The 15,060-nt window shown below is 48.9% G+C and overlaps 1 protein-coding gene across 1 annotated transcript in view; it reads right to left on the bottom strand.

Moving 5' to 3' along the window:
- Positions 1-1,974: 1,974 nt before the first annotated feature.
- Positions 1,975-15,060, bottom strand: part of LOC106812281 (histone-lysine N-methyltransferase SETD1B-A-like) — a 21,406-nt gene continuing 8,320 nt past the window's right edge. The window contains exons 14-18 of the mRNA XM_014816114.1: positions 13,895-14,056; positions 12,981-13,323; positions 12,539-12,589; positions 2,335-3,154; positions 1,975-2,007 (exon numbers count right to left, since the gene is read on the bottom strand). Of these exons, the coding sequence (XP_014671600.1) occupies positions 1,975-2,007; positions 2,335-3,154; positions 12,539-12,589; positions 12,981-13,323; positions 13,895-14,056 (1,409 nt within the window). The remainder of the gene's footprint in view (positions 2,008-2,334; positions 3,155-12,538; positions 12,590-12,980; positions 13,324-13,894; positions 14,057-15,060) is intronic.

Raw genomic sequence — 15,060 nt, 5'->3', positions numbered from 1 at the left:
TGGGGAACAAGATAGTAAGATATGAGGAGAACCAGCGAGACGAGTACAGAGAGAGGGAAACCAGAGAGATGAGTAAACGAAGAGAGAGAGGGAACCAGAGAGCCGAGTAGAGAAAACCAGACAAGTAACAAGAGAGGAGAGAGATGAGAGGAGAGATTGAGGCGATATGAGACAAGACTACAAACAGAGAGAGAACGCCTTCTCACACACACAGGCCGTAGTGCGCTGTACTTCATTACAGCTGTGGTTGATGAAGCGGTGCCATGTTACACTAGAGCTTACACACACCTACGCAAACTGACGCACGGCACAGCACGACACGCACGCACGCACGCACGTCTACGCACACACCAGGGCTAGGTAGTGTGGCATGTACTTACATACGAGCTGTGGTTGATAAAGCGGGCCATGTTACCTGTCCTTGAACACACGCACGCACGCAACAGCACCACGCACGCAATAGATACCGAGCGCACCACGCACGCACAAACACAACACAGGCAGGTCGGGCATAGTCCTATACATTTCAGCTGTGGGTGATGAAGCGGGCCATGTTAGTCCATCGCGTTACCACGACTGCACTGCACCGCACCGGCGATCGGACGCACTCACGCATCGCACGCAGCCCGCACTCACCACGCACGCAATTTCACACACACACACACACACATACACAATACCCAGTAGGGTGCATGTACTTACATACAGCTTGGTTGAATGAAGCGGTGGCCTGTTACATCCTTCACACACCCACGCACCGACGCACGCTACGCAGGACGCACTGCACGCACACGTCACGCACCAGCACATGGCGTACTTACCACACACACACATACAACATAGCAACACTACAACACACATGTATCAGGCAGGTAGCTGTGCTGTACTTACATACTAGATGTGTTGATGAAGTCGGGGCCATGTTACGCTGTCCTTACACACACACACCACCACGCACGCGCACGCACGCACCCGCACGCACTGCACGCACACACGACACCATTGCAGCAGTAGGCGTGGCATGTACGTTACATCTACAGCTGTGGTTGTGAAGCGGGCCATGTTACCCGTCCTTCACACACACACCACGCACCTACCACGCTACTCACGCACGCACGCAACGCAATCCACATATACAGTGGCACACCGCAGTAGGGTGGCGTAACTTTACCATACAGCTGTGTTGATGAAGCGGGCATGTTTACGTCCTCACACACAACCACGCCGCCTACGCGCGACGCACGTACGATTCGCACGCACCCAACGCACGCACGCATTTCATTTCGCACACGTAACACATACACAAGGCAGGTAGGGTGCATATGTACTTACATTGACAGCGTGATTGATGAACGGGCACATGTTACCATCCTCACGCACGCACGCACTAACGCGCACAGCACACGCCACGCACACAGCACTGCACGCACGCCCACGCCGCACGCAAACGCACCGACGCAGCACTGCACAGCACAGCTACTGCTACACTGCACACAACACACACACACACACACACACACAGGCGGTAAGGGTGCATGACTTACATTACAGCTTGGTGATGAAGACGGGCCATGTTTTAACCGATCCTTCTACACACACACGCACGCAACACCGCACGCAACGCCACCTACGACGCACGCAACAGCAGCACCCCCACTACACACATACACATACACACCACATCACCACCACACAACACACACACACACACACACACATCACACACACACCACAGAGCAGGTAGTGGTGGCATTGTACTTTTACATTACAGCTGTGGTTATGAAGCGGCCATGTTACCATTCCTTCAACACGCACACACGCCACTGCACGCACCACGGCACGCACGCACGCAACCTACACCACACACACACAGGCAGGTAGGTGCAGTACTTACATTACAGCTGTGGTTGATGAAGCGCGCCATGTACCGTCCTTTCAGGAGACAACGTGAGACAACATGAATGACACGGTGTGCTACTGATCATTGGTATAGACAGTGAAATACCTCTGGTATATCCAGTGAAAGATAGAAGTTATAAGTGAAGAAAATGCGAGAAAGTAAGATGTACCTGATAGATCCATGATGCGATAAAGATTTTACACAATTATGATTTTGCACGATAAAGATTTTGATGATATGATTATCTAGCGTATTCAAAATTATTTGTCCTCTAACCATACGTCTGCTCCAACATCTTCATTACTCTCTTCATCCCCACCTCTGCTGCCACACACTACTCAGCTTTCTCTCTTCACCTCCACCTTATGACATACACTGCCCCTTCCTCTTTGCTCCGATCCTCCCTTCCCTCCCTCCCTCCTCCTCACACGTACCTTCATGTAGTTGGGGTTTGTCTGACCCAGCATGTACGCCTGCATGGCAACCTTCGACGCGTACATGTACAACGCCTTCTGGGCCGACGTGGGCCGATAGAACCCCTGCGTCCTCGCCGCCCCGGTCGCGTGCGCCGCCGCCGCCTCCTCCGCGCCACGCCGCCTCCTCTTCGTCGTCGTCGCCGGCGTCACCGTCGCGCAGTGCTCCACCCACACCGTGTAGCTGAGCCAGTCCGGCTCGTCCGGCGCGGCCACCGCCATCATCGCCTCGTAGCCGCGACGCAGGTAGGCGACGTCCTCCGCGTCGACCCCCGAGTTCAGAAGCTCGTACAGGTTGCGCCACTCGTCGAACTGGTTGCGCGGCGCCAGCGTCGGCCTCCGCCGCACCGGCAGGGCAGGTTTCGCCGGCACGACGGGGACCGGCAGGGGGCGCTTCCGCGAGCGCGGCGGCTTCGCGACGGCGGCGTCGGCAGGGGGCGCTCCGAGCACGGAGTCGATCGCCGAGCTGATCGTGTCCTCATCTCTCCCGCCGAGAAGGTAGTCGTGGTCGAGCAGCGGCCGATTCTCGATGCTCGCCAGGGGGCGCCCCGGCTTCTCGGCGGGGCGGTTGCTCGGCGGGAGGCTGTAGCAGTGGTCGACGAGCATCGGGGACGAGGCGTCGTCGCCCCCGGCAACGGAGGGGTCGCCGGGAGAGGGAGCCTTGTGCAGGAGCGAGGAGATGGTCTCGTAGACTCCGATGAAGTCGTCGCGCTTGCCACTGGGCTTTGTCGTCGTCGTCGTCGGTGTCTCGATGGTCTCGACGTCGATGCTTGCCTCGTTACTGCGCGAGAAAGGAGATGAAGGAATCAAACAGATGAAGGAGAGAAGGACGTTACTTCCTCTAAACTAATCGTTACTGCAGGAGAAAACGCAGAATTAGAGGAAAGTGAGAGGAAGTATAGAAGCACCACTATACGTTCTCTAAACTAATCGTTAGAGAGACAGAGAGACAGACAGACACAGACAGATAGAGAGAGAGAGAGAGAGACAGACAGACAGAAACAGACAGATAGAGAGAGAGAAAGAGAGAGTATGCGTGTGTGCGTGCGTGAAGAGAGAGGGAGAGGGTGAGCGGGAAGGCGAGAGAAGTAACTATATTAGAAGGAATATGTGCATCCGTGCCTGTGTGTGTGCCGTTTATGCCGTACGTGCGCTTGTCTGCGCGTGTGCACATCTCCGTCTGCATTCCTCCCTCCCTCCGTCCCGCCCTCCTTTCCTCTTTCCTTCCTCATCCCCTCTCACTCCCTTCCCCTCAGTATTTCCCTCCCCCTCTCGCGGATAGTATCGCCCACGGCATCAGTTGCACGGTGAAAAGCTAGCCAGACAAATGGCTGGTTTTCAGCTTCAGCTTTTTCACCCCCCCCCCCAAAAGCACAAAATGTGGAGATACGGCTATAATACGCGTTTTTACAGCCGCACAAACACACGCGACCGGGCGCACACATGCGTCTATGGTTACACGCACGCGTGCGCGTGTATTATAGGCGTAAATTCACATTTTGTGCCTCGGTGAGTGAAAAAGTTTCGGCTGAAATACGGTCATTTTCTGTTGAATGTTTTTCCATGCTTGACTGGACATGGGCGATACCATCCACGAGAGGGGAGTAAGGAATAAGTGATTACTTTTATTTCAAACTCCACGACAGATGGCGCTCTCGTTCTGCTGCATACATGTACTGAAGACAGTCTTTTTCATGAAGAAAAAATCTGATAAATGCAATAGTGATTAGTGTTAGGCAGTTAAAATCATAAAATTTCGGAGTGATACAGTACATTATATGATACATAGTTCTGAGTGATACATGTTACATCAAAGCTTTACATATTGTTACAGGACTGTGACATGAAACTATTGTATGTCGGTAATCGGCGAGTTATAGTGGCCGTTTAATCTGCTGTCGGCACTTGTGTAAAACAACTATTTTTACTTTATATATGAATCTAAGGTACAATATAATGACTCTAAAAACCTAAAACTACTTGTCACAGATTGTCCTTGAAAAAGACATGTCCTTGAAAAGTCATTGAAAAAATAATTCACACTTGTAGTTGTGGGAACCATGATCGATGATCCAAAGTAAAATGCAAGTAACTCAAACACGACACATGCTTAAAGTTGTATTATATATTTATTGACTGAATACATAGGCAAAGGACAGTTGTCAGAAAATATTTTTACAAACATTACACGAGCCGATATAGAAACGCGGCTGTCTGTCTGTGCACGATGTAGACTGTCACCTGTAGCTTCGTCATCACAGTGTACAGCTGCTGACACGTAGAGCGAGGAGCCAGTCTACCGAGAAGAGATAGCCATACTGGGCATCATCAGCACACACGCATCGCATTGTTCAATCGCTAGACTGACACCCCATCGTTTCCCTTCATTAATAGATTAACGAGGTGTTAACGATGTGCAGGGACTGGGAACCAGTCTATTTTGTCCCGCCCGCCCGGTATTTTCTCGCCAGCAAGCAATACGATGCAAAATCCAGCGTAGCATGCTAGATATCCCCTCTATAACAAAACGCCCCAATACATTGCGCAAGAGCAATAAAGGTAAAATCCTCATTCGCCATGTGTCCTGCTAGAAACGCCCATGCGCACGTGTAACGTACAGGGGAGGGGGACGTTTGTGATAGGGAGGAAGTCTAACATGCCACAGTGACAATACGATTCCCATCAAAACTTCCAACCGTTCGATACCGTCGTATAAAATATTACCATTCACACGCACGCACGCACGCACGCACGCACGCACGCACACACACACGGTGCTCACTCGCAGTCGAAAAACAGAACGCCGAACACACCACACGACAAACGTTACGTCGGACAAACGTTACGTCGGACAAACAACGGATTGCACACGAGATATTTACACTAATAAAGAGACAGAGAGAGAGAGGTATAGTGTGCCTTAGACGTGCCCCAGGTTATGTACAGCTAAGGAGGCATGCACGCGCCCAGCAGGGGGCAACACCGTCCACGCCAGATTCTCGTCTCGTCAGACGAGCGCGCGGGAACGAATACGTAGAAAATTCATTGTAAACCGGGATCACCAGCGTTAAGTTCTATACACATGCACACCTTCACACGCACGCACACGCACGTGCGCACAAACACGTTTATTAACAAATGCAAATGTGAGAAACCAGTATCGGTACCAGAACAACGCCACGCTGCCCTACGGTGACGCAGCCACAGCCGTATCCCACACGTAAATATATATACACAAGTACATGTAGACGTAGACATGCTTATACAAGATCCCCCCTTCTTCCATTTTCCTAAATTACACATGCGACACCCCTCCCCCCCCCAATGGTACTAGATGGGCTCATGAAACTGAGCGTTTTCCGTAGGTACGGTTATTTTGTCAACGGTTTTTCGTAATCACTTCGTGTCACGCCTCAGTTAGCTTACACCGCACCTTACTAGTGACACTGTTTGGTAAACATCCAGCATTTTCACCTGTGCCGAGTCATACGGCACCCTCTCGTGGCAGCTCCAGTAACCTTTGGTGATACCCAAAATACCACCAAGCATTCATGCACTCCATCAACACCGTCACAACTTGCACAAGTTAGGTGACCAATGTCTGTAGCACTTCCATGTAGCGATAACACGGAAGATCCACAGCCGAGGATCCACGGGCGCCACACACAGCGGCACGAGGGCGCCATGAGCAACCATACACCCAGATGAGGACGCCACGAGCAAACCTACACCCAGATGAGGGCGCCACGAGCAAACCTACACACAGATGAGGCGCCGCCACGAGCAACCCTACACACAGAGAGGGCGCCACGTTAAGTTGAAGGAAGCCGCGGCATCCCGTGCGCGTTGCGCCACAGCACGGGCTGGACTCCCTTGTCGCTCCATCGATCGGGAATTGTTAGTCGCTAGGTGATCTCCTCATGTGACATCGAGCGGCCTTGCTCGCAGTAGATGACAAATTCTTTCTGGTTCTCAACCACTGCATGATCTTTGCAGTAGCAGTTGGGCCTGCAAGTGGACAAGCCAGCTGACGTGTTAGCCAGCATGTACAAACGTGTATATATATATATATATATATATATATACTATATATATGAGAGGCGGGAAGGGTTGGACGCGAGGAGGATGGTAGGTGAGGATATAATACGAGTGAGGAAGAGCGGGGGATGGAGCAAGGAGGGAGGACAAAGAATGATAGAATGAAAGAGAAGAGCATGAGAAGACAGGGAGAGATCTAGAGAGAGAAAGGAGCGTGCACGGGAGATGGAGAGAGAAGGAAGACGAGGAGAGGGAGAACCAGAGAGCGAGTTACGAGAGAGAGGAGAACCAGAGAGAGAGTACGAGCCGAGAGAGTGAGAACCAGAAAGTGAGTACGAGAGAGAGGAGAACCAGAGAGGAGTAACGAGAGAGCAGAGAGGAACAGAGAGTGAGTACGAGATGGAGAGGGGGACCAGTAGAGTGAGTACGAGAGAGAGGGAGAACCAGAGAGTGAGTACGAAAGAGAGACAGAGAGGGAGAGAGAGAGCACGAGAAAAACAGACAGGTAGACAGAGAGAGAGGGAGAGAGAGAAAGAGAGTGAGAGCGATAGAGACAGACTGCAAGACAGAGAGAGAAAGACACACACACACAGGCAGGTAGGGTGGCATGTACCTACATTACAGCTGTGGTTGATGAAGCGGGCCATGTTACCGTCCTTCACACACACGCACGCACGCAGCGCCATCGCTATCTTCCGACGGGTCCGGGACGTGAACGCGATGGTTCGTGAAGGCGGGAACGCCCAACAGGCATACACAGCAGGTAGGGTGCGCATAAGTACCTACATTACAGCTGTGTTGATGAGCGGCGCCATGTTACCGCTCGCTCAACACACACGCACGCCACGCACGCACGCACGCACGCACGCACGCACGCACGCACGCACGTCAAAACACATTGTACACAGGCAGGTAGGTGGGCATCGGTAGTTAACCTACCATTAACAGCGTGAGGTTGGATGAAAGCGCGGCATTGTTACACCGTGCCTTCACACACGGACGCCATCGCAACACCGCACGACAGCCGCACGCCACCGCAACAGCCTGCACGCAACGCTTCAGTGAACCAACAACGTCACACAACCCAACACTCAGACAGCAGAATAGCCGCGGTGGTATTGTGACTTACAGTTACAGCTGTGGGTTGTATGAAGCTGGCGATTGGTGTACCCTCCTTCACACACACACGCATTGCACGCACGCCCACCACGCCGCACGCACTGCTGCACGCACGCACGTCGACGGCACGCCACAAACGACTATACACAGTGCCAGGGTTGGTGTGTGTAGAAGGACGGTGGCATAGTACTTAGCGTTAACAGCTGTGCTTGCCTGGAGCGTTGCATCAAACCACGCTCACTCACGCCTCTCGCACTTCACATCATCCGCTACGGCTAACACGCTACGGCACATACCACCACCCACCACTTCACACAGGACAGGCTTAGCCTGTGGTGTGCATGTTAGCTTTACGATTTACAGCTGTGGTTGAGTGAAGCGGGCCATGTACCATCCTTCACACACACACGCATCACTCGCTGTGATATGGCCGTGCGTGCGAGGTCCCGTAATTTACATCGCCTATCCTACTCAAATTGCCGCGGACGCCCACGCGCCTCCCTCCTACGCACACCAATACGGTGTGCACGCACATACACTAGAACGACTGATACAACGAGGGCAATCGGTAACTATGGCGCGCCTTCATCAACCACGCTGCTTTAGATGTAAGGTAGATCATTGGCCACCATGTAACTTACATTCACAGCTCGGCCGTGTTGATGAACCCTAACCTGCCTTGGTTGATGATTTACGTGGTGATGTGGGGAGGAGCCTGTTACCATCCTCTGGATTACACATGATCACAGTGTCGACGCACGCGGTTAAGTGCGTGCCAATGCGGGCAGTGAGGGCGTACATTACGACACACACACCACCCAGGCATGGGAAAAGGTAGGGGCTACCCGAAGTCAGTACGTTACGGGATTCACAAGCCTCGTGGTGATGGAGCGAGGCCATGTTACCGTCCTTCACACACACACGCACGCATGCACGCACATACACAAACACATACACAGGCAGGTAGGGTGGCATGTACTTACATTACAGCTGTGGTTGATGAAGCGGGCCATGTTACCGTCCTTCGTCGCATCAACGACCATCTCATGATCGACCTGAAGAGATAGCTGCTGCCGATGCCGAAAGCTCATACCTGTTGCACACAAACACACAAATGCATAATGCTGTCTGAGATTCAATACCATCTGTTATTACAGCTCTACTATATATAATTACTGCATTATAGTCAAGCAATCTTTAATATCTATAGTTTCACCACGCAGACACACATCATGCTGACTGAGATCAAATACCATCTCTTTTTATTAGATCTCTAGATATCAATTACTGGCATTATAGTCAACAATCTTTATATCTATAGTTTCACCACGCAGACACACATCATGCTGACTGAGATCAAATACCATCTCTTTTTATTAGATCTACTATATATAATTACTGCATTATAGTGAAGTAAGCTCTATTATCCATAGTTTCGAATCTTAGAATGGGAAAAAATTGTTCCAATCTTGTAACCCTAATGAAACTAGAACTAACAAATGAAAGAACAAAACGAATGATGTTTTGCGGAGGTGGTGGAGGCACCTACCTGCGCTCCCGCACGTCGGACACTCGCGCGCGCACCAGCTGCCCCACGTACTCAATCACCATCTCATCTGCTCCGATCGGCTCCATCGCAAACAGCCCCCAGTCGTGTATTGCGCTCTTCGCAAACTTCAGATGCTTCTTACGGAACTGTGCCAGAGAGATGTGCCATCGTTAGAGCCACAGAGATATTAACGACATAGCCGTAATATATATATATAGCCGTAGTAAATATAGCTATAATGACAGATGCCAACGTTAGAACCATAAAGATATTAAAGATATAGCTGTAATATAGTCACATAGTAAATATAGAAGATATAGTCATAGAGATGCAAAGGTTAACATCAGGACCCGGTTCCACAGTCGTGGATTAACTTTAACCCTGAGTTAAGAAATTTAACTCAGAGTTAAGAGTTAATCCCCGACTGTGGGACCGGGTCAGGCATCGCGGCATAGTTTATAGTATATACGTCATAGCTATCTGACAGTGTCCAACGTTAGAGCACAGAGATATTAACGACATAGCCGTAATATAGTGATATATAGTAAAATAATATAGCCATAATGACAGATGCCATCCTTAACGTAAGAGGACGTGGCATAGTTATAGTATATACGTCATAGCTATCTGACAGTATCGCAGGTTCATCGTAATATCATTGCATTGAGTAGATATCAAGCAGTATTGCATATCATGTCAGCAGTATCGTATAGTAAACATATCAAGTATATATATTATATATATATATTATCAAGAGCATATAAAGAAAGAGAGCGTACAACGGTAAAATGCTGAAACCATGTTGCAGTATTAGTCGAATTAATAAACTTTCCCCGTTTTATTTTGACGATTCTTTGCAGTATTATTGATCAGCTGTCCTACCTTGTTTCCTAACAAGCGGTTTGTTTATATATTAGCAAAGGTTAGGACAGCTGATCAATAATACCACAAAGAAATCGTCAAATACACGGGGAAAGTTTATTTAATTCGACTAATACTGCAGCATGGTTTCAGCATTCACCGTTGTACGCTCTCCTTCTTTATACGCTCTTGATATATATATATATATGTGTCAGTAAGTTGTGTAACAGCCGGTAGTCACTGAGTAGTCGTACAGTGCAGCTACCTGAGGAATATCACAGAGTAAACACAGCGTCAAGTACATGCCTGACAGTATCTCATAGTAAAACAGTGTGTCATAGTGTACACTCAGTCGACAGTTCAGATAGCTACATTACAACATCAAGCAGAGGATCAGACAGTATCACTCAGATACCGTATAGAGCAGTTGTATGTTATATGTTGCACGTTGTAAGTTGCTATTGTATGTTGAATGTTGTATGTTGCATATTGTATGCTAAATGTTGTAATTTGCGTGTTGCATGTTGTATATTGAATGTCGTATGTTGAACGTTGTAAGTTGCATGTTGTACGTTGCATATTGTATGTTGCACGTTTATATTGCTGCATGTTGCATGTTGTTGTTGTATGCAGCTATGTTGTTACACGGTTCTCACCTTCAGTTGGTTGAACTTGAGCAGGTCTGAGTCGGGGTTGATTTCGTTCGCGATACGACGTCAGCAGACGCCGCTGATCGAGCTAGCTCCCGTGAGATCTTAAGCTGCTTCTTCGCCTCAACCTCCGCAGACTGCAGCAACACGAGACAACATGAGGCAACATGAGACAACGTGAGGCAACGTGAGACAACATGAGACAACATGAGACAACACGAGGCAACATGAGACAACGTGAGGCAACATGAGACAACGTGATACAACGTGAGACAACGTGAGACAACCTGAGGCAACATGAGACAACGTGAGGCAACATGAGACAACATGAGACAACATGAGACAACGTGAGACAACATGAATGACACGGTGTGCTACTGATCATTGGTATAGGACAGTGAAATACCTCTGGTATATCCAGTGAAAGATAGAAGTTATAAGTGAAGAAAATGCGAGAAGTAAGATGTACACTGATAGATCCATGATGCCGATAAAGATTTTACACAATTAATGATTTTGCACGATAAAGAATTTTTGATTGATAGGATTATCTAGCGTATCAAAATTATTTGTCCTCTAACCATAGTCTGCTCAACATCTTCATTACTCTCTTCATCCCACCTCTGCTGCCACACACTACTCAGCTTTCTCTCTTCACCTCCACTTATGACATCACTGCGCCCCTCCTTTGCTCCGATCCCCCTTCCCTCCTCCCTCCTCCTCACACGTACCTTCACTGTAGTTGGGTTTGTCTGACCAGCATGTACGCCTGCATTGGCAACCTTCGACGCGTACATGTACAACGCCTTCTGGGCCGACGTGGGCCGGATAGAAACCCCTGCGTCTCGCCGCCCGGTCGCCGTGCGCTCGCCGCCGCCTCCTCGGCGCACGCCGCCCTCCTCGTCGCGTCGTCGCCGGCGTCACCGATCGCGCAGTGCTCACCACACCGTGTAGCTGAGCCAGGCCGGCTCGTCCGGCGCGGCCACGCCATCATCGCTCGTCAGCCGCGACGCAGGTAGGCAACGTCTCGCCGCGTCGACCCCCGAGTTCAGAAGCTCGTACAGTTGCGCCACTCGTCGAACTGGCTTGCGCGGCGGCCAGCGTCGGCCTCCGCCGCACCGGCAGGGCAGTTTCGCCGGCACGACGCGGGACCGGCGGGGCCGCTTCCCGAGCGCGGCGGCTTCGCGACGGCGGCGTCGCAGGCGGCGCTCGCAGCACGGAGTCGATCGCCAGAGCTGATCGTGTCCTCGTCTCTCCCGCCGAGAAGGTTAGTCGTGGTCGAGCAGCGGCCGATTCTCGATGGCTCGCCAGGGGGCGCCCCGGTTCTCGGCGGGGCGGTTGCTCGGCGGAGGCTGTAGCAGTGTCGACGAGCATCGGGACGAGGCGTCGTCGCCTCCCGGCAACGGAGGGGTCGCCGGGAGAGGGAGCCTTGTGCAGGAGCGAGGAGATGGTCTCGTAGAATCGATGAAGTCGTCGCACTTGCCACTGGGCTTTGTCGTCGTCGTCGTCGGTGTCCGATCGGTCTCGACGTCGATGCTTCCTCGTTACTGCGCGAGAAGGAGATGAAGGAATCAAACAGATATAGGAGAGAGGACGTTACTCCTCTAAACTAATCGTTACTGCAGGAGAAAACGCAGAATTAGAGGAAAGTGAGAGGAAGTATAGAAGCACCACTATACGTTCTCTAAACTAATCGTTACTGCAGGAGAAAAGCAGAAGAATTAAAGAAAAGAGGTAGAAATCAGAGGAAGACTTTACTTTCTCTAAACTAATCGTTACTACAGGAGAAGAGTGGAGGAATTAGACGAAAGACTTTCCTTCACCGACACGGTTATCACATCATGTTGGCTACCCATGTATTTAGCAGTTTTTTAAGCAGTTACAAGTTTTTTAAGTTTACGCGAAAATTACGCTCTACTAACCAAGTCTCCGATAAATGCTAACTCACCTGGTTTCACTCGCTTCCAATTTCACGACCTCCTTCACCTCCTTGTTTATTCTGAAAACGTACAAAGTAAACAGAGTGGGTGTTACCATTCTTGTCATAGAACAAGACTTCTTTTTTTATAATAATCGTTGTTTCCAAAAGTACATATATATTGTACAATTCAATTTACACAATGTCAACAATAATGTAAAGGATCACTGATGGTACAAAGGTCCGGTTAAAGATACAGACAGATATATAAAACAGATTTGCGATGCAATATAGAACAAGACTTGAACATCATTTAAAAAACATTCGAAATTCATTAGAAAATTTCCACGTAAATTCAAGTAAATGTGTGTGTCACTGTAAATTGATTTTATAAACTGACGTTAATACGAAGGTATTCCCGGGTTAGTAAGGGGAAGGGCGGATTCGTCTTTCTCGTCTCGCTCGCACTCACAGTTTGCCGTCTACCAGCTCCGTCTCCATCTCCTCCTCTCCCGTCTCCGTCTCGGATCCCTGCGCCGCCGTCTCCTCCTTCTCCTTCTTCATCCGGAACAGCTTCTTCACGATCTCCTGCTTCTTCGCCTGCTCCTCCTTCAAGTCGACAACCTCTCTCTCCTGCTCCTCCTCCTCCTCCTCTGCCTCCTCCTCTCGCACAGCATCCCCCTCGGCATCCGACATCGAGGAGGCCGGTCTGGCTTCCTCTTCCTCCTCCTCTTCTTCTTCTTCCTCCTCGTCCTCTGACGAGCTGCTCGTGTATTCGCTGCTCGCTTCGGATTCCTCTTCCGCGGAGCTCTCCTCTGTAAAGCGCACCGAGAGATTAGCGAGACGCGAGAACGGACAAGCGTGTTAAACAAACGCGGTCAAGGCTTCACGAAGCCGGCATGCGCTTCCACCTTCCCCATCTACTAGCGTCGTCAACAGAACTCCAGTGACAATGATTCATGACACACGATTCCCACTGGATAGAATACGCGAGATCTCATTTGAGCTTTTGTGGTGAACAGTCGTGTGCACTGTACAGGTGCAGAATGTACCTGGTTAAAAATTGCTTAAATAAATAAATAAATAAATATATATATATATACATATATAGATACAGATATATTAATAAATAATGAAAAAAACTTCCTCAAAGAAATATCACCCGACACGCCTCGGCTCTTAACATAAAAGGAATCTAAAATAAAGGCAGAGAAAATCATCTTCTTCTTCTCGGTCACTACACTACATTCGACCTAGCCACTGCAGCACACAGGACCTGGCACAGTGGTTGAAAACCTCAAGGTCTCCAGGTCTACAGGGCTCTAGTAATAAGAACAAAAACAAGAAAACAAGTAGAACTCCAAAGAAAGAACCGCGTTCGATTACCCTCGTCCTCCTTTTCGTTGGCGGCGATCTTCCGCGCCTCGGTCCCCGCCTCATCTTCGGATTCGCTGCTTGTATAGATCATCGTCTTGCGTTTCCTCATCTGCTGCGACTCGGCGTCCGACAGCGACGTGAGAAGCGAGTCTTTATCTTCCAGCTCCATGTCTGCCGAGACGAAGCGAGAGCGTGCAAGGAAGCCGACACCAAGAATGCAGGTCACGACACACACACACGCCCATATACGCACACGCGCACGCCCATATGCATGCATGCCAACATATCACATGATCATCACATTATATCATACCATATCACATCGCATCACATATCATATCATATTATATCATATAACATATATGATATCATACCACATCACATTATATCATAACATATATGATCTCATACCATATCACATAGCATATATATGCTATCATATCATATAGTCAAACACATTACAACATGCAACTCAACCTGTCATGGCTCTATTTGGCCCAATTTAAAAAAAAAAGAATATACATATGTAGCCTGTCAGATCAAAACATGCCATAGGACTCAATTCGGACATTATGAGTTAGTAGTTTTATCAGAAAGACCATTCAATTCTGGTTATTTTGACACCAAGATCTTCTTTCTAGGTCACATGGTTCGGAAGTTATGAGCATTTGAGTAGTTGGAATCAGGCCGATTTTGTAAAACAAAGTTCAGAGTAATTAGGTCATAAAGTTAAAGTTTGTTTTCATTTGGCCTTCATTTGGACAAAAATCTGAAAAAATATCTTCCTATTGAGCTAGAGCTGCTAGACACATGAATTTTTGCATGGACGTACCAGACATAATAACCATCCACTGTATGAAATACGAAAATGGTAGCTTACAGTTAAGGTAAGTAATTCAGGTAATTAATTAGGGTAATTAAAACATTAATTATCTGAACTTTTTGGACACGCAAATAAATACATAAAGACACACTTTTGGCCAGTTTTATTGATGTAACATCGAACATGGATAACTGCTAAACGGTATAAAGGTATTTATGACCCCCAAAAAAAATCGGCTTTTTACTACTTTTAGGTGAAAAATCACCTATAACTCAGAATGAACATTGAAGTCCTACGACATGTTTTGATCTGACAGGCTACATATATATATATACATGTATATATATATATA

The sequence above is a fragment of the Priapulus caudatus genome, unplaced genomic scaffold (genome assembly GCF_000485595.1).
Source record: "Priapulus caudatus unplaced genomic scaffold, Priapulus_caudatus-5.0.1 Scaffold630, whole genome shotgun sequence".
Classification (NCBI taxonomy): domain Eukaryota; kingdom Metazoa; phylum Priapulida; class Priapulimorpha; order Priapulimorphida; family Priapulidae; genus Priapulus; species Priapulus caudatus.
This window is presented reverse-complemented; position numbering and strand designations above follow the sequence as displayed.